General features: G+C 35.2%; 1 protein-coding gene across 5 annotated transcripts in view; it reads right to left on the minus strand.

The window, feature by feature from the left end:
• LOC148837715 (homer protein homolog 1-like) overlaps positions 1–15,913 on the minus strand; it is a 114,857-nt gene that overhangs the window by 32,143 nt on the left and 66,801 nt on the right. For all 5 annotated transcript variants that reach the window (XR_016090784.1, XM_088909933.1, XM_088909934.1 and 2 more), the window contains exons 3-5: positions 14,948–15,079; positions 13,079–13,171; positions 11,616–11,758 (exon numbers count right to left, since the gene is read on the minus strand). Coding sequence is in view for 4 of the 5 variants with exons in the window: in XM_088909933.1 (XP_088766059.1) it covers positions 11,616–11,758; positions 13,079–13,171; positions 14,948–15,079 (368 nt within the window). In the remaining variant the exon portion in view is untranslated. The remainder of the gene's footprint in view (positions 1–11,615; positions 11,759–13,078; positions 13,172–14,947; positions 15,080–15,913) is intronic.

Consider the following 15,913-nt stretch of genomic DNA (forward strand, 5'->3'; position numbering starts at 1 on the left):
TTCCTTATAGTTACTTCAAAATGCATTTAGATAGCAGAGATTTTGTGGACTGTATTAGATGGCATCTTGCAGAGAAAAATCTTTTGATAAACAGAAGGTGGGAATGAATATTGCATAACCACACACCACTCAGTCTCTCTAAACAAGCTTTACAGCTGAAATAAAACTGAACTGCAAGATCAAAGCTTCCGTATTACAATTTTGTTCTGTGAATATCCAAATTCTTTTAAATATGCTCTCGGTTGTTAAAATGCCTTCTTTGGCTTTTATCACTGCCTGACACTATCTTGGCATAGAGACAATACAGTCTGTTGAAAGACTTCAGTGACTTTTCATAATATCAGAGCTACATCAGTTAACTAGAGTTTTAGTCTCTTGATTTATAAATTTCCTCAACAGCCCTGAAAAAAATACTTATAAAACCTTAGCTAAAATCAAGAGTTTTAATAGAACCTAGTAATTGTAAAATAAGTGAGTAAGTGATTAAATTTGTCTTCAGTATCAGGTCTATTACTGCACCAATTCAGGCTGACTGCATTCACAGAATAGTACAGAACAGTGTTTTTCTGGATTCCAGACTGAATAGGTAAAAATTAAAAAAAGGAAATGGCTTTCCACATTTCATAATACCACAGTTGGGACGTTTCTCTCAATACCAATAACAAAATTGAAGCAAAGCGTTCTTTAAGCCTAACATAATAACAAGAACTTACAGTGGAAATATTTAATAGTAGGTACAGTACTTTAGCTAAAGAAGAGTGCAAAATAATTTTGAATGCTTGAATAAGTAATGTATTTCTAGATAGAAATTTGTACTGAAAATTTTCTTTGGGTTTTGCTGTGAGCTGGTTTTTGAATGCAAAAAGTAAATTCAGTAGTATGGTCAAATCCTAATTGATCCGATGTAGAGACAAAATGCGAGAAAACAATGCAAGTCTGAAATATAAACAGGCCCCTTCTCTTCACAAGGAATGAGCCTGGGAGCCGCTACAAGGGTGAAGAAGAGGTGGAGCACAAAAGGATAGCTTAGCATTAGAGATATTTAGGCATAAGAGAGTGAAAGTGGCCAATATTAGAAATAAGACCTCCCTGTCTTGTGTTTAAAAACACCATTAATGATGATATATTCTAACCTGAACACATTTTTTCTGTCTGGTAATGGAGATGCTTAATGATACTGTAGCAGAAAGATGTACTTTACTGTATATTGTCCTTTTGAGAGTATTGTTAACAATGATCTTTCTCTTGTACAAGTTATTTTTTCTTGTCTCTGTGTAGATTATTATCAACATTGAATAACCATTAACCCAGCAAAATATAACTTCAAATAACCATTGTCCAGAAGTGGAAGTGGAAGTGGAAAGAGGTGATGTCTCACCAACGAAAGCAACAGAACTTCCTAGTGACTGCCCCTAGCTATCTATGAAAAATCTTTTTGTAAACAATGTTTTCTGGAATAGTTAATTAAAACAACAGCCATTTACTGTGAATGCAGAAAGAGATGATATGCCCACTGCACACATATGAAATACAAATTAGCTAAGAAGTATCAGCTAAGAAACATCTTCACAGTTTGTGAGGCCCTACCATGTCATTTACTGTACCTATATCAGTAGGTCCTCTAAATCTGTAGTGCTAACTGACAATTTAACCTGCTTCCTTATTTAGACTTTTATTTAACTTGTTTCTTCAGTCAGTCCTGGATACCTCCTTCAAGGTTACAGTTTCTAACAACTTCAGCACAGAACTTTACACGGCCTCTTCTCAACTTGATCAAATTTTGAAGAACAGTCACAGGTGGGAAACACTGTGACTCACAAGAAACAAACTCACAAGAACTTAAAGCAAATTTACAAGTAAGCCCCAAAAATATAAAAATGAAATCAATGAGCCTCGTGGAGCAAAAACCAGAAGACACAGTGGAACTACCATACTGACTTATAGTACCTACTATATAAAAAATCCCACCCTAATACAGGGATTGCATTGTCCAGTTCTCAAGCTCAGGAACCTAGCAGACTGTCCATGTGGTCTTAAATTCTGAACAATTCTATCCCTAGGACAACCCATAAACTGACTTACGTTTATGACACATACTGTAACTGATGCATACTGTAAATTTGGAATCTAAATCGTTCATTTAGAAACCTGTGGCTGATAACACCCTAATGCCATTCTGAAGCAGTTTTGTAGCTTTAAGATGAAAATGAAATAACTCACACCGTAATGATATACAATAGTTTTGAATGTCCTAAAGGACCATGGCCTTCATCGGGGAAACATGATTTAAAGAAATTGGTATTCTAATGTTTTGAATTTTCTGTGAGGGTTGACTTCAAAGTACTATAAGCCGAAGACTCAAAGAAGTGTCCAGCCTTTAAAGAGTTATAGGATTTCCCCCCCCACGCTACCCACTTTCTCTCCCCCAACTCCTGAGGGGAAAAAAACACCTTTAATTTTCTTCGGCAGTCTCCTTCAGTGTGCAGCCCAAGTCCTATGTGAGCCTGTATGACATATCCATCACGCTGCAAACCACCTACAGCAGAGAAATTACCATTTGTTCTGCTGACTCCTACAGCACATTGAACACTTACACAACGTTGCCACCCCCTTAGTGCCCCCGCTCGGTGACGCAAATGTCGATGACAACCCCCTTCCCACACACTCACCCACAGAGACTCCGAAATGATGCAGCTATGACAGGCAAATGCTGGGATTTAAAAAGCACAGCAACTGAGAGAACTAATACAGGACAGACACACAACATGCCCAATCTTAATTAAGTAAACTTACAGTACTTTTTAAAACCATATTCTTATTCCTACGGTCTGCTTAAATACTGAAGTGCTTTAGCATTTTATCTGGTGTGACTGGTTAGTAAATGTTTTATTTTATTTTCACTTGATATTTTTCAGGATTTTGTTCAAAGTCGTTACTGCGGAGGAAACCTTGAAACAGCATCTTGAGCAAGGAGTGAAGTCTATTTCTGGTAAGTGAATTCTGAAGACTTTTGTTATTATTTTCATATGTTAGTATGTTAAAGATCCATTTCTGCAGTAATGTAATATGATTTCTTGTTTTCACTTAACTAAGGTTATAATCTTCTGCACATATGTGCATTAAGTATCCATTTTTAGGCAATATATATCAGCACATCCAAAGTACTAAACTTTTCTACACTACTTAATAAAGTGCTGCTGTTCACTTACTTAACATTTTGATTCACAATACTACAAAGGGAGCAGGGACAGTTAAATATCTGTTATTAAATGTTATCATCTGTAACAAACTGTTCAAGTTGAGCTCTAGCCTACTTGCAAATATTACTGTGTATTCATACATTATTCTAACTATGATGCCCTGCCTAGCTTTTCAGCTGCATGATCTGCATTTTGAAATAACTTCCTAAGGTCAAATAAAGCCCTTTATCCGGAACATTTGGTAACAATGACTTTCAGCTCTGCTGGAGCTGAGAACATCATTTTGGATTTATCAAGCTGTTTGCAACAAATTGAAAACTGTACAATGTTAGTTGAATTTAACTTATTTTGAGTCTATTTCTAATTACTCTTTGTAGCTTTAGCATTTTGGCAGCTCCTACAAAACTAGCATTCAATGACATATCTCAGACACTGTCCTTAACTGAAAGGTTTTTGGTTTATATTTGTTTATGTTTTAATCATTAAAGTCTGAATGAAATGATTTTTTTATGGAAATGATTTCTCAACATTCATTGCCCTGAAAGTAAAGACAGATGATGATATTCATATTTTTAAAACTTTGGTTTTAGAAATATGAATGAAAAAAAGCTGCCGGTCTTTACTGCCAGAACCAAGAGAAACTTAGAAATATACAGTAAATTCCTACAGAATGTTCTTTTCTATTGTTGTTTGTGACAGCTGAATAAAAGTTTCATTTTCAAAACAAACTGTGCAGTTTTTATTCAAAATTCTACTGAGGTAAGTTTATAGATCACTTGAAAACTGGAGCTACTGTAGCTATCACTGAAATCATTCTAGAGGGTTTTTTTGCCTCTTCTAATCTCGGGAATCCCTCCTGAACAAACTCCTGAATATGTTTTTGGGTATGGTCAACAAATGTTTGCTTGGAAACATCTTGGAATTATTGCCCTCCGTTAAGAAGAAAAACTGGAAACTTTAACTGGGAATTCTGAGAACTGCTTGGGACAAAGTGCAGAAATACTGCATGTCAAAATAAATACTTTCAAACTTCCATAGGCCCAATGAAAGAAATGAAATCCGAATGATACACTAATTTGTAGACAAACAACGTCAACCAATAGGTAAGGATGAATCCACAATATTCAAATTATGGGAAAAATGTGATCACGAACCTGACTTTCAAGGTAATCATAATTTAATTCCAAAGAACCATGACCGTTGTGGGTATGGAATGAAGGGTTTTGTGCCTTCTTTGAATATATTTTACCACAGGACATCATTCCAGAAGTCAACAGCTGCAGCTCCAATTATAAGGAACATTGATAGCAGTCTGTTTTCTATACTTGAGCCATTGACAGTTTACTCAAAATTTTCCCATCCTTGAATGAGATGGCCCAGGAACTCCTAATCATAGATTTTGATGAGGGCAAATGAGAACAGATCAGGAAATGTCCCAGAAATACATTGGAAGTAATAATAATAATAATTATAATAATTGCTTACACTTATATAGCGCTTTTCTGGACACTCCACTCAAAGCGCTCTACAGGTAATGGGGACTCCCCTCCACCACCACCAATGTGCAGCATCCACCTGGATGATGCGACGACAGCCATAGTGTGCCAGAACGCTCACCACACATCAGCTATCAGTGGTGAGGAGAGCAGAGTAATGAAGCCAATTCATAGATGGGGATTATTAGGATATTATTAGGAAATTTGGCCAGGACGCCGGGGTTACACCCCTACTCTTTTCGAGAAACACCCTGGGATTTTTAATGACCACAGAGAGTCAGGATCTCAGTTTTACATCTCATCCGAAGGACAGCACCTGTTTACAGTATAATGTCCCCATCACTATACTGGGGCATTAGGACCCACATGGACTGCAGGGTGAGCTCCCCCTGCTGGCCCCACTAACACCTCTTCCAGCAGCAACCAAAAGTTTTTCCCAGGAGGTCTCCCATCCAGGTACTGACCAGGCTCACACCTGCTTAGCTTCAGTGGGCTGCCGGTTGTGAGTTGCAGAGTGATATGGCGGCTGGCAGCACATGGATGGCATATGACTTTGAAATGCGTGAGTGATAATTTAATAAATACAGTATAATAGAATAGACTGTATATAAGGAGAAGAAAAGAGAGTTTTCTTCTGCAAGAGGCAAGGGAAGTCCAAGAGAACTATACAGTATCTAAAACTACTATCTCTAAAACTATTAGTTAAGTACAGTACTTTGCAAGACCTTAGTTAAGCACTTTAGAACAACGTATTTAAGATATTACAAACTTATTTTACCATAGCCCACAACCATATCTTTGGAACAGTCTGCGAAGTCCTGTAAAACTGATCAAATTCTGCTTTTTTCTCATTGGTATCATCACTCAGATACTTAAACAGCATTCGTACTGGGGAATAGTGTATACAGTATAGTATTATACACAATTAACAAATGTTGTGCAAGCTTTTCCAGTTTAGACTAGCTATATTGTTATGACGAATCAGTGATTTTTACCTTACTGCACCTGCACAGTTTTTCTTAATACTCCTAATTGATATACAGTACATTTTCTACATCGTAAGGTGCCCTGAATCAGAGTGTCTGGCAGGCAAAACTCACACATGAGCAACTAGGAGAGAAGGCTAGGCCACTGATCCCGGAATTTAACAGATTCCTCTCAGACTGAATAAGCGAAGGTTGTGGAGCATCTGAACCCATGACGGAGGCCTGCCAAAGCTATCTCACCTACCACAAGTGGCCCTGTATTTACCTGTACAAAGACTGGTAGAACAGGTGCTCATTTCTTTGTTATCTTTATTTAATTTATCATTAGAGTCTAGTTAGAGCATTTTGAACGCTTTAAGTTTTAGTGTTGATTTTTTATTTTAGATTTATACTGATCACACATTGCTAAATAACTGTGATAAAATAGGAAGTGGACGTTGATTATGATTTGTGATAACTGTGCAGTTAAATACATAAATTACATTAAAGAGCGATACACTGTAATATCCCCAGGATGATTGTTTTTTATTTTTTTATCAGAAACCAAAAGACCTGCAAGTCTCTGCTTTGAAAGAGAAACAGATAATCAAGCTCTGCAACACAACATCTGCGAATTAAATGGGAAGTGAGTTTAAATGGCTCAAAAACCAATAATTCACTTTGCAGAACATAAGGAGAGGAATAAAACTATGCAACACAAAGCACGACTAGGAACTCACTTTTAACTTTTATTTCACAATTCTATGGAATTTGACAGTATAAAGTTGCCTGTTTTCTTTCTCACAAAGAAATGGAACATTTTAAATATTTAAAAAGGAAACAAATCCAGCACACACATGATGTTCTTTACAACCAGAAGCAATTCGTATCCTGCTTACCGATAAATTCATTATTACTTTGTTTCCTTGTGGGTAAATTTGTGTATCTTAGTGGGTTGGCCAAAATAGTACAATGTATTTTTATGATGAAAGATATACAGTAATTAGGGTGGAATGGTGGCACAGTGGTAAGCATTGCTTTCTTGTAGTGCTGAGGCCCTGGGTTGAATTCCAGACTTGGGATGCTATCTGCAGAGATTTTGTTCTCCCATTTTTACATGGGTTTCTTCCAGGTGCTCCGGTTTTCTCTTCAGGGATATACAGTATTATCATTTCTATTGGATTCAGGGAAAATTTGCCTTAGTGTGAGTGTGTGCGTTTGTGTCTGTCTGCCCTGCAATGGACTGACTTCTCATCCAGGATGTACCCTGCTTTCTGCTTGTTGCTTGTTGGGATAGGTTCCAGTTCCCTTGTAACTTGTCAATTGGATGAAGCCATCAGAAAATGGATGGATTTATTCAAATACATATTTTTATACCATAAAACCTAATGTTGTAATTTTCTTAGACCCAGAAGGATACAATTTCTCTTATTTGATGGAAGAGGGGCATTTGTCACACAGTAAGACTAATAAAACTAATTGGCTGTAAAACACTAATACCATTCACATCCACCATACTGTATAAGAACAGAGGCAGCTGAGCTACTATATCAGACAAGCACGCTCCACAGTTTTATATTGAAGATTAGGAAGATTTTAAAGAACTACCAGTGAAACATAATGTTGTGTTATAAAAATGAAATTGTGGAAACTAAACTTCTCAACAAAAGGGAGGCATTTTAAATTCTAGTGGCCTATACCAGATAATTTTGTTCCTTCAAAATATAATTTTGGTTAGAATATAGTTGAATTGTAATGTAAAACCTAATTGTGATGTTTTATGTACAGTATGGTTTTTAAGTGATTTATTCTTGTATATTCATTTGCTTTTTAAATTGCATTTTTAAAATTCATTTTACTACTTTATTAAATAAAAATATTAATAAATCTAATTTTAAACACACTAAAAAATGTTATTATGCAGATCTTGAGTAAATCATCCTACAGTACTTGTATCAACCACAGACACAGAAACAGAATGAATCAATGTAGAAGGAAAAAAACAGGCTTTTTAAAGCCTTTAAGGGCTTTACTGATAAAAAACTGTTTTTTTCTCCTTTCTAATTTTGAGCGTAGAATAAACGTCTGCTTGTTCCTTTGCAGCTTGCATTCTGACACACTCCTCACTCTAAGCCTCAGACTTAGTCAACTACAGTATTGGACAATTTTAACCAAAAAATATGAACTAGTAATGTTTTGTGTGTAAGCTATCACCAACCAAGCGCTGTAATGCACTACTGTATGTATCATTTTCACAACAGTTTGACAGTCATACAGTACATCATTGAATAACCATTACTGGTTACAAGCATCATTAATTATATGGTAATATTCATCCTTTTTTTTCCTATGTAAATTTTTTGTAAGGCATTGAATACCATGGTGAAAAAAAATGAACAATTAAAGTGGTTTTGTGAAATGCTCATGGTGTAGAATATTTAATAAACACACATACAACCAATATATATATAACAGATCCAAAGGTAATATTGCTTACAACATCTTCTCAAAGTGACTTAACCTTTTCATTATAAATATAAAATTTCTCCTAATGCTTAACTTGAGAAAAATACCATTTTGATGGTAGACTGAATAAGAACAAAAAACCTTTTCACTATAGACAATAAATCCACAATATATTAATCAGGCAACAAGAATCAATAAACTACATTAGGCCATTCTGGATCTCTTCATCTATAAAGATTTAAAAAGACTTAAACTTCACAAATATGTCAAGATAGAAACATTATAGGAAACAGTAAAATACATTTCTCGAACTTGTAGGAAAACTAGAAAAAAAGGCATGGAGCAGTGCAGTTCGGAAAAAAACAAAACAATGAAATAAACGTAATGCTCAAGTTTTCCTATTAAAAAAATTATATTCGGAAGTAACTGACAAGACTTCAGTGCAGATCTTCTCCTTGAAAGGAGAGGTATCCATAGTACCTTGGTTAACACTATTGTTTCTTATGAATTGAACATCAACCAGAATAAAAAAAATCAGATAATATAAGAATGTCTCCAAGCTGCAGTCAGGACGTTTATCAAGGGGCAAAAGGTAAAAACGTATAAATCCATAAACAAGCATACAGTAGACCAAGAAAATAAATATCTGTCTAGAATCCTGAAATCTCAAAGGGTGACATCTCCATTCTTTGTTTTTAAAAGGAGTAGACTCGACACGTTTTAAACAGTTGTCTGTAAAGAAAAAATAAAAGATCGAATTTAAAATCTTTAAAACAGGAAACACATTTACTAACCATTATCTTGTATACAATTAAAAATTCACTAACGTGAATCCCCAGCCCTTTCATATGTTTCATAACCTGTTACCATATGTGCTGAACTATAAAAAACACATCATAGTCCATCTTTGGTGTGTCTTAATGCAACAATTAAAGCATGCACCTATCTCATGACTTTCTCTGGAGCAGAGTGATTTGCTCACAAGATGGCATGCAAAATGCTTTCACAACTCCTTGTATTACTGTTTTGTTTGGACAAAAAAGAAGTAATTCAAAGAGAAGTAGGTATAAAAAGACTCAATATGGGACTCATGTCTAGATTTCAATATAAATTCTCTTGTCACAAATTCACCTTCACATAAAATTCTGGGAAGTATTTCTTCACTCTCTGAACACAAAGCAGCATACTGACAGTACTAAAACCCTTTCCCCCAAAGCCTGCAAGACAATTCATCCTCTTTGTGAATTGGTTTTACGCTAAGCAAAGACAAAAGGTAATAAACACGTTTATGTTATACTCAACTAACAGAAAAAAATATATTTCAATATATTTCAAAACGTTTCAGTAAACAGTTGGGGGTTTCAACTGAGAAGAGCACCACTGTTAAGCACCACATGATCAACAAATAAAGCAGAATAAACTTGCTTTCCCTAGCCAGGTTTCTAAGTGGATACATTTTGTAAATGCACTGAAATTCTATCCATGTGACCTGAATTTTAACAGACGTGAAATCTGCCGGTGTCAAGTACTGTGATATAAAAGGAGATGGATCTATACACTTTCATTATTCCACTTTAAAATCCTCTCCTAGACTAAAAAAGTCAGAAGAGTAAAACAAGTCAGAAGAGAGAGTACTTTAAACTGAATCAAGATGGGAAAAAAAAGACAAGTGACGCCCACAAATACATGTATTACCAGTGATATTTCAGACTGAAAGTAAGCCTTAAAGTGAAATGATGGAGGTTTCATTAACAACGAAACTCCGGCTCCAAGAGAAACTCCGGCTAAACAACTGAGTGAGCTTTTGTGTGACATGGTGTTCGTGCATGTAAAATACAATACATCCTGAGAGTAGCTCTGAAGAAAATGAAAAGCTCCTTCTTTCAGCCACCATGCATAAGTAAATAAATGTAATAACTGACTAACTACAACATTTTGTGGATGACTGGTTTCGAAGTGCTTTTTAATGGTGCAGTCACAAGAGATATGAAATATTTAGCACAAAGCCATTCTGGAGCTTTATTCACTGTACCAAACTAAAACTCAAAAAAGTCAAATGAATTTAGTAAATGCTGATTTACAGTATACTGTATCCTTCAAGATTCTGATTTCATATATGTATAGTAAAAATGAATGGCTTTGTGCTTTTAGGAGGTTTTAGAATGTTTCAGAATAAATTATCACTCATGAAGCTTATAGTGTAGTGGCAATTGGCTTTTAGAATGGCTTTGAAGCACTTTCAGTTTTTAGTGACTATATGACCTTCCAACCACACAAGTACCCTTGCTTTCCATAGGCTATTTTTAAAATGTAGAAATGCTGATGTATGTAGATCTTTTCTAGATACTATTGTTTGTTGTTTATTTGCATAGCAAACAACGGTATTAAGAGCTATTTACCAAACAGAAAATCTACATTAAGTGTACAGTAAGTATCAGGAACAGTGGCGCAGGTATAGTGGGATAAACAGTAAACCAATAAAATGATAAAAGGACTATCATAAACTGGAAGAGTAACAAACATAGCGCAAACAAAATGAAGACTGAAACGGTATAAAGATTATGTGAATATAAAGCAGTAACGCAGACGGGAGGCAGTGTTGAGCAAGTGTGCTCAAAAGTCCTCATTAGCTCATTAGTCATTAGCATGACTGATTATTGGTGATTCCAAAGTAGGTTTGTTATGAAATAGAACACAGTAGCAATTCAATAATTAAACAAGAGAGAGTTAAAAAAGGATCAGCTTAAATTACAAATGGTAGTGTGGTCCTGTAATAGCAAACCCCGCCATGGAAGAAAAGATAATGGTGGAGGAACTGGTTATGTAGGAGAGTCAAGGGAAATGTAAAAAACACCCAGATCACAGTAATGGTTAGAAACTTCCATTGAAATTCCTTTCTTTTTCAAAAAGAAGATACAAAACTCCACCCTATTGTACTGGAGAAACTAAGGCATGGAATGATATTGAAAATGGTGCTTTCACAAATGTTATTTCTTGCCAACAAATAATCTGTTGCACAAGACCACAAAATCTAGTCCAGCAAATGAACTATTTCACTCTTGTCTAAATATAATAATAATAATTATTATTATTAATAATAATAATAACAATGATAATAATATCTTACACTTATATAGTGCTTTTCTGGACACTCCACTCAAAGCGCTTTACAGATAATGGGGACTCCCCTCCACCACCACCAATGTGCAGCATCCACCTGGATGATGCGACGGCAGCCATAGTGCGCCAGAACGCTCACCACACATCAGCTATCAGTGGGGAGGAGAGCAGAGTAATGAAGCCAATTCACAGATCTTAAAGAACACCAAAGTCACTTCTAATCAAGAAAAGCAGCATAACAATAAATTGCCTGTTCCTTTAGATGTCAGTGAAGGGATCAAATGACTGCAGAACAAACTTGTACTCCTTCTCCCTATGACAGCAGCTCACAGCTCATCAGATTGATGAAGTGTCTCGGAGTAAGTTACCTGTGTGTGAATGGCAGTGCGTTCTGTGTGGGTTCTGCCCTTGGTTCTGAGTTCTGGGTCACATCGGGAGTGGCCCGCTCATCGTCTGTACCGTTTATGCTTTCTGGAGTCAGGGGTGACTGGATATCGCCGGCCGCTGACTCCTGTCAACCACACATGAAACATGGCTGTTTGAGACCGCAACTGGCAAAAATGTAATGACCTTTGAAAAATTCTCAAGCACTCCACAGTTGTACGGTAACCATATATAAGGAGGAAGAGCATTCAGTCTTGTTAGGTCCATTCATTTGAATGGTGAAAACATGAGAATAACATATATTACCTGTACATTAAATCCATATCTTTTTGGTGTGTAATGCATACAGGCCAGTATTCTGTTTAAACCCAGATTCCACAAAAACGCAGCATATACAGTATGCGTTGAATATAGAAATTATATTGAATAAAAAATATACAGAACTTCACTTGAATTAATTTAAAGCAAATACTGTAATAATGCAAAGTATGGTTTTTATTCTCCTAATAATTCCATTTTGGTAGACAACCTTTACATCCATACACTCTGTGAAATGCTACAAAAAAGCACAGATGCTGCAGTACAGCTGTAACCAGCTTATGTTTTGAAGAGGGGAGATTAACAAGATTTGTTCATTATCAACAGATGTATGATTAAAACCATAAAACTGCCTTTGTAATTTCATTGAAAAAAAGTTAAGTCATCTGTTAATGGCAGATTTACTGCTAGATGCATTTTGAACAGATTTTGTCTAAAACAGTTTGGGATGCATTTTCCACATTTATTTTAAATTTGTTTGCATTTGCTTGTGATATGGCTATTAAAGTAGCTATAAATGTTTTGTTTGTGATCTCTGATTCCTTATCAACAAAAGGGAATTAGGCTCACAGTACTGTTTACCTTACACTGAAGAAACAAGAGAATCGATTTAATACAACTAGATTTTGTCAGTAGTATTACATTGTAGTTCTCTTGCCAAAACAAAATCCTGAAATTATTTTACAACACAAATGCCACTGAAGATTTTCTGAATTTTTTTAAATGCACATGGACAGATAATTTTTTTTCAAAATCCTTTCCAACTTTCTCTCATTATGCAGTAATTGTCATATTATAATTATAAACAAATTCTAAAAGCGTAATTATGTAGTCTGTACACGTAGTCTGTTTTTCAATTAATTGTCACTTTATACTGTAAGTCATAAAATGTTTTTTTTATGCACAGCATTGCAAAATGTTCTAGTCTGTTTTTAACACTTTTTTCTCCACATCCGCATTCTGTGCTGCTAAACTTGCATCTGTGAACCTCAAAAAGTACAGTTCTTTCACAAATTGTAGAAATTTGGAGAAGAAACCCATCCATATCAATTAAAAAAAACAATTTGGGATTACAAACATACTGTACCCCTGTGGCCATGAGAGGTGTTTTTGAGGCTCATGAACCTACCTGGGAAGGAGTGCTGGTCAGCTCCATTTTTTCTTGAGATTTCTCCTTTGCTAACCGAGCAGCTTCTTTAAACTCTGCAAATTTTTCTGCAAACTGAAAACAAAACAATTTCAACTACATTTGATGTAGTGACTAAAGACCTAATGACACTAGTCAAAGGGAATGAAAACCCACTTTAAAAGCAGTGTAGCGACTCAAAAAGAAAGACGGATGTTGTTTTTGTTGATTTCTCAGAAGCAACATTTTTACAAGAACAGAGAATATGGCAGCTTACCATGGCATGTGTGCCTACAGGGAAATATCTTTTTTCCTTATACAGTTGTAGAATCATCTCAGTATAAATTTGAAAAGACCGAGTCTTTTACAGGTCTCACTTCTGATGTGAATATACTTTGCCTCGACCTCGAGGTTGACACTGAAAGAAGACATGCCCTCCTGTCAGCACAAAACTTTTGTAGAATTGCACTTCAGTTTATCCATATTACCATCTGGGATGTTATGTAATAGTACTGTAAATGTGTTGATGGGCAAAATGCACAAAACACAAAAACTACTGATCTTTCAGGGGTGAATCACACATCTAGTACTGCAGCAAATGGCACCCTGATTAAACGCTAGTCTCTGTAAGTCAGATTTTAGAGAAAAAAGCTTTCTCCCATGGTAAATTGAACAGCAGTATTAATCAGTTACTGTATATATTTAAATGCTGTTTGTGAAGATTGTGTTCAAATTAATTTAAATGAAACAAAATTGTGCATTCAGTGCTTTACCTAGTGTATATACAGCAGTATGTATACATTGTGCTATTCACAAAATGGAGTTAAACTTGACTCTCTCATGAAAGACTGTAGTGTAATGTTAGGCTGTTAGCTTATGCTCCTTTGCCCAGAGAAAGAGTTGTTAGATCACAAAGGATTTGCCTAGGGCATTTTTAGATTCTGCTACACACCAGAGCCTAAACATAAAGCTAAAACAGCTGTTTATATCACTTAATTATACTCTGAAGAGTTAGCAAAGAAAAAAAATACAGAGGGTTTCACAGTCCTCTGTTAATGTCCATTAACTCCTTAAGTGCTTTACTAGAATAATTAGTGGTTAGATAATGTTAGCCTCTTCTAGACCAAAATAGCAGTGAAACAGATTCTGCTTAAATACTTAATACAATAGAATGTCTACTATACCAGAACTCCAAAAATGTTTAACCTATCTTAACATACAGTATAGTGGAATTAGAATAATACTTCACTCTATACAGTAGTAAAGCTACTATAACATCCTTTGTTGTCTGATTCATTAGGATATTTGACAAACAAGCCATAAAATATTCTTGGATACATATTTTACTGTACATTTCAAGTATATGTGGAAAATGAACCTGGTAAATGGGGTTGTGGGATTTTAAAATTTTTCCCTCTGTTTGAAAATTGTCTTGGGAAAGTGTAAGAGTTTTCCTTAAATCCAGGACTGTTTCTTTGAAATAATTATAATTAATTATAATTAATAATAATAATAACATTCAGTAGATAAATTCCATATTTTATGTACATTTACAGTATGTAGTCTGGACAAAATATAGCATTTGTTAGAACTCTACATCAAAATGTTTAATCTGATAATTAAACATAGATGTGGCATGCGTGTAATCCATCCTGTTGGTCAGTTGTTGTCTTTCTATTGTACATATCTGTCCATTTCTAGGAGACATAAGAATAAGATAATGCAGTTTCCTGCCTCCAAATGCTGTAGTTGTTAATTGTGATGCAAAAAATGTACCACATAATATTAAGCTACCCACAGAGATGAATCACACACAAAGTGAAAGGTGTAGGAGTTCCCTACAGCTCAGTGATCATAGCAAAAACCACCCACCTTCACAAGATGGTGCTCTGAGGAGAATCCCAGGCCATAGACAGTATTAGCTCTGCTGTCTGCCCACTGCCCAAACTTCTGTGATGTCTTTGTGAAGGTCATATTGGGAGTGATGGTGCTGTTTATTATTGCCTATAAATTAAAAAAATATTTCTCCATGTTAAAATGTTTGCAAGTAAACATTTTAAAAACAATCATGTCTAATATGAAGAGATGTTTTTTTCTAAGTCTGTGCTTAACTTTCAAATTGAAACGTGAAACAATTTTAATAACAAAACTATGCAGCAAATATATACCAGTGAAACAGATTTAAAACTTCTTAATGCTTTATGTATATTGCAGAGCTCTAAATTAATAACAAGTATCACTTGTAAAATATTTGTGCATCCAGATTTACTTAAAAGTAAGACAAAACATCAGATTTTCTGAACATTTGTAGGCATTCACTTGCTCTTTCTGAAAAAGAAGCACCAAAAAAAGCACAACTGGTGAGATCGTGCTGAATCAATATCAAAAATATTTATTTGCTTCTGTTTAAAAAAAGTTGCTTGTTTTGTGATCAAAATTTGTGTTTTACAAAGCCCACTTCAAATGAAACACTCTTAACTCCAAAGCTTATGAAATACTGTACATAATTGGTTAAACAAAGCATGTGAATTTTGGTTTTGTTCTGCAGTAATCAAATAACGGGAGATAAAGTGCTAAGGTATTGTGCATTACTTTTCTGCTCAGTGGGAAATGTAATTCTCTGTCAACTGAAGTGACTTGATTTATGGCACATACAGATTGAGCAGTCACAGAGAGGCATCTGTGAATATTAAAACCTAGCCAAGTATGCATGACACTGGGAAAGTAATGAAGTTACATAGTCAGGCTAATTCAGTGCTTATGGGTTTTTCAGGAAAGTTAGAGGGAACAGTCAACAGTTCAGCAATTAACATCAATTTTATTTACTTCACAGCTGTG

The sequence above is a fragment of the Atractosteus spatula genome, chromosome 3 (assembly GCF_055471065.1).
Source record: "Atractosteus spatula isolate fAtrSpa1 chromosome 3, fAtrSpa1.hap1, whole genome shotgun sequence".
Taxonomy (NCBI): domain Eukaryota; kingdom Metazoa; phylum Chordata; class Actinopteri; order Semionotiformes; family Lepisosteidae; genus Atractosteus; species Atractosteus spatula.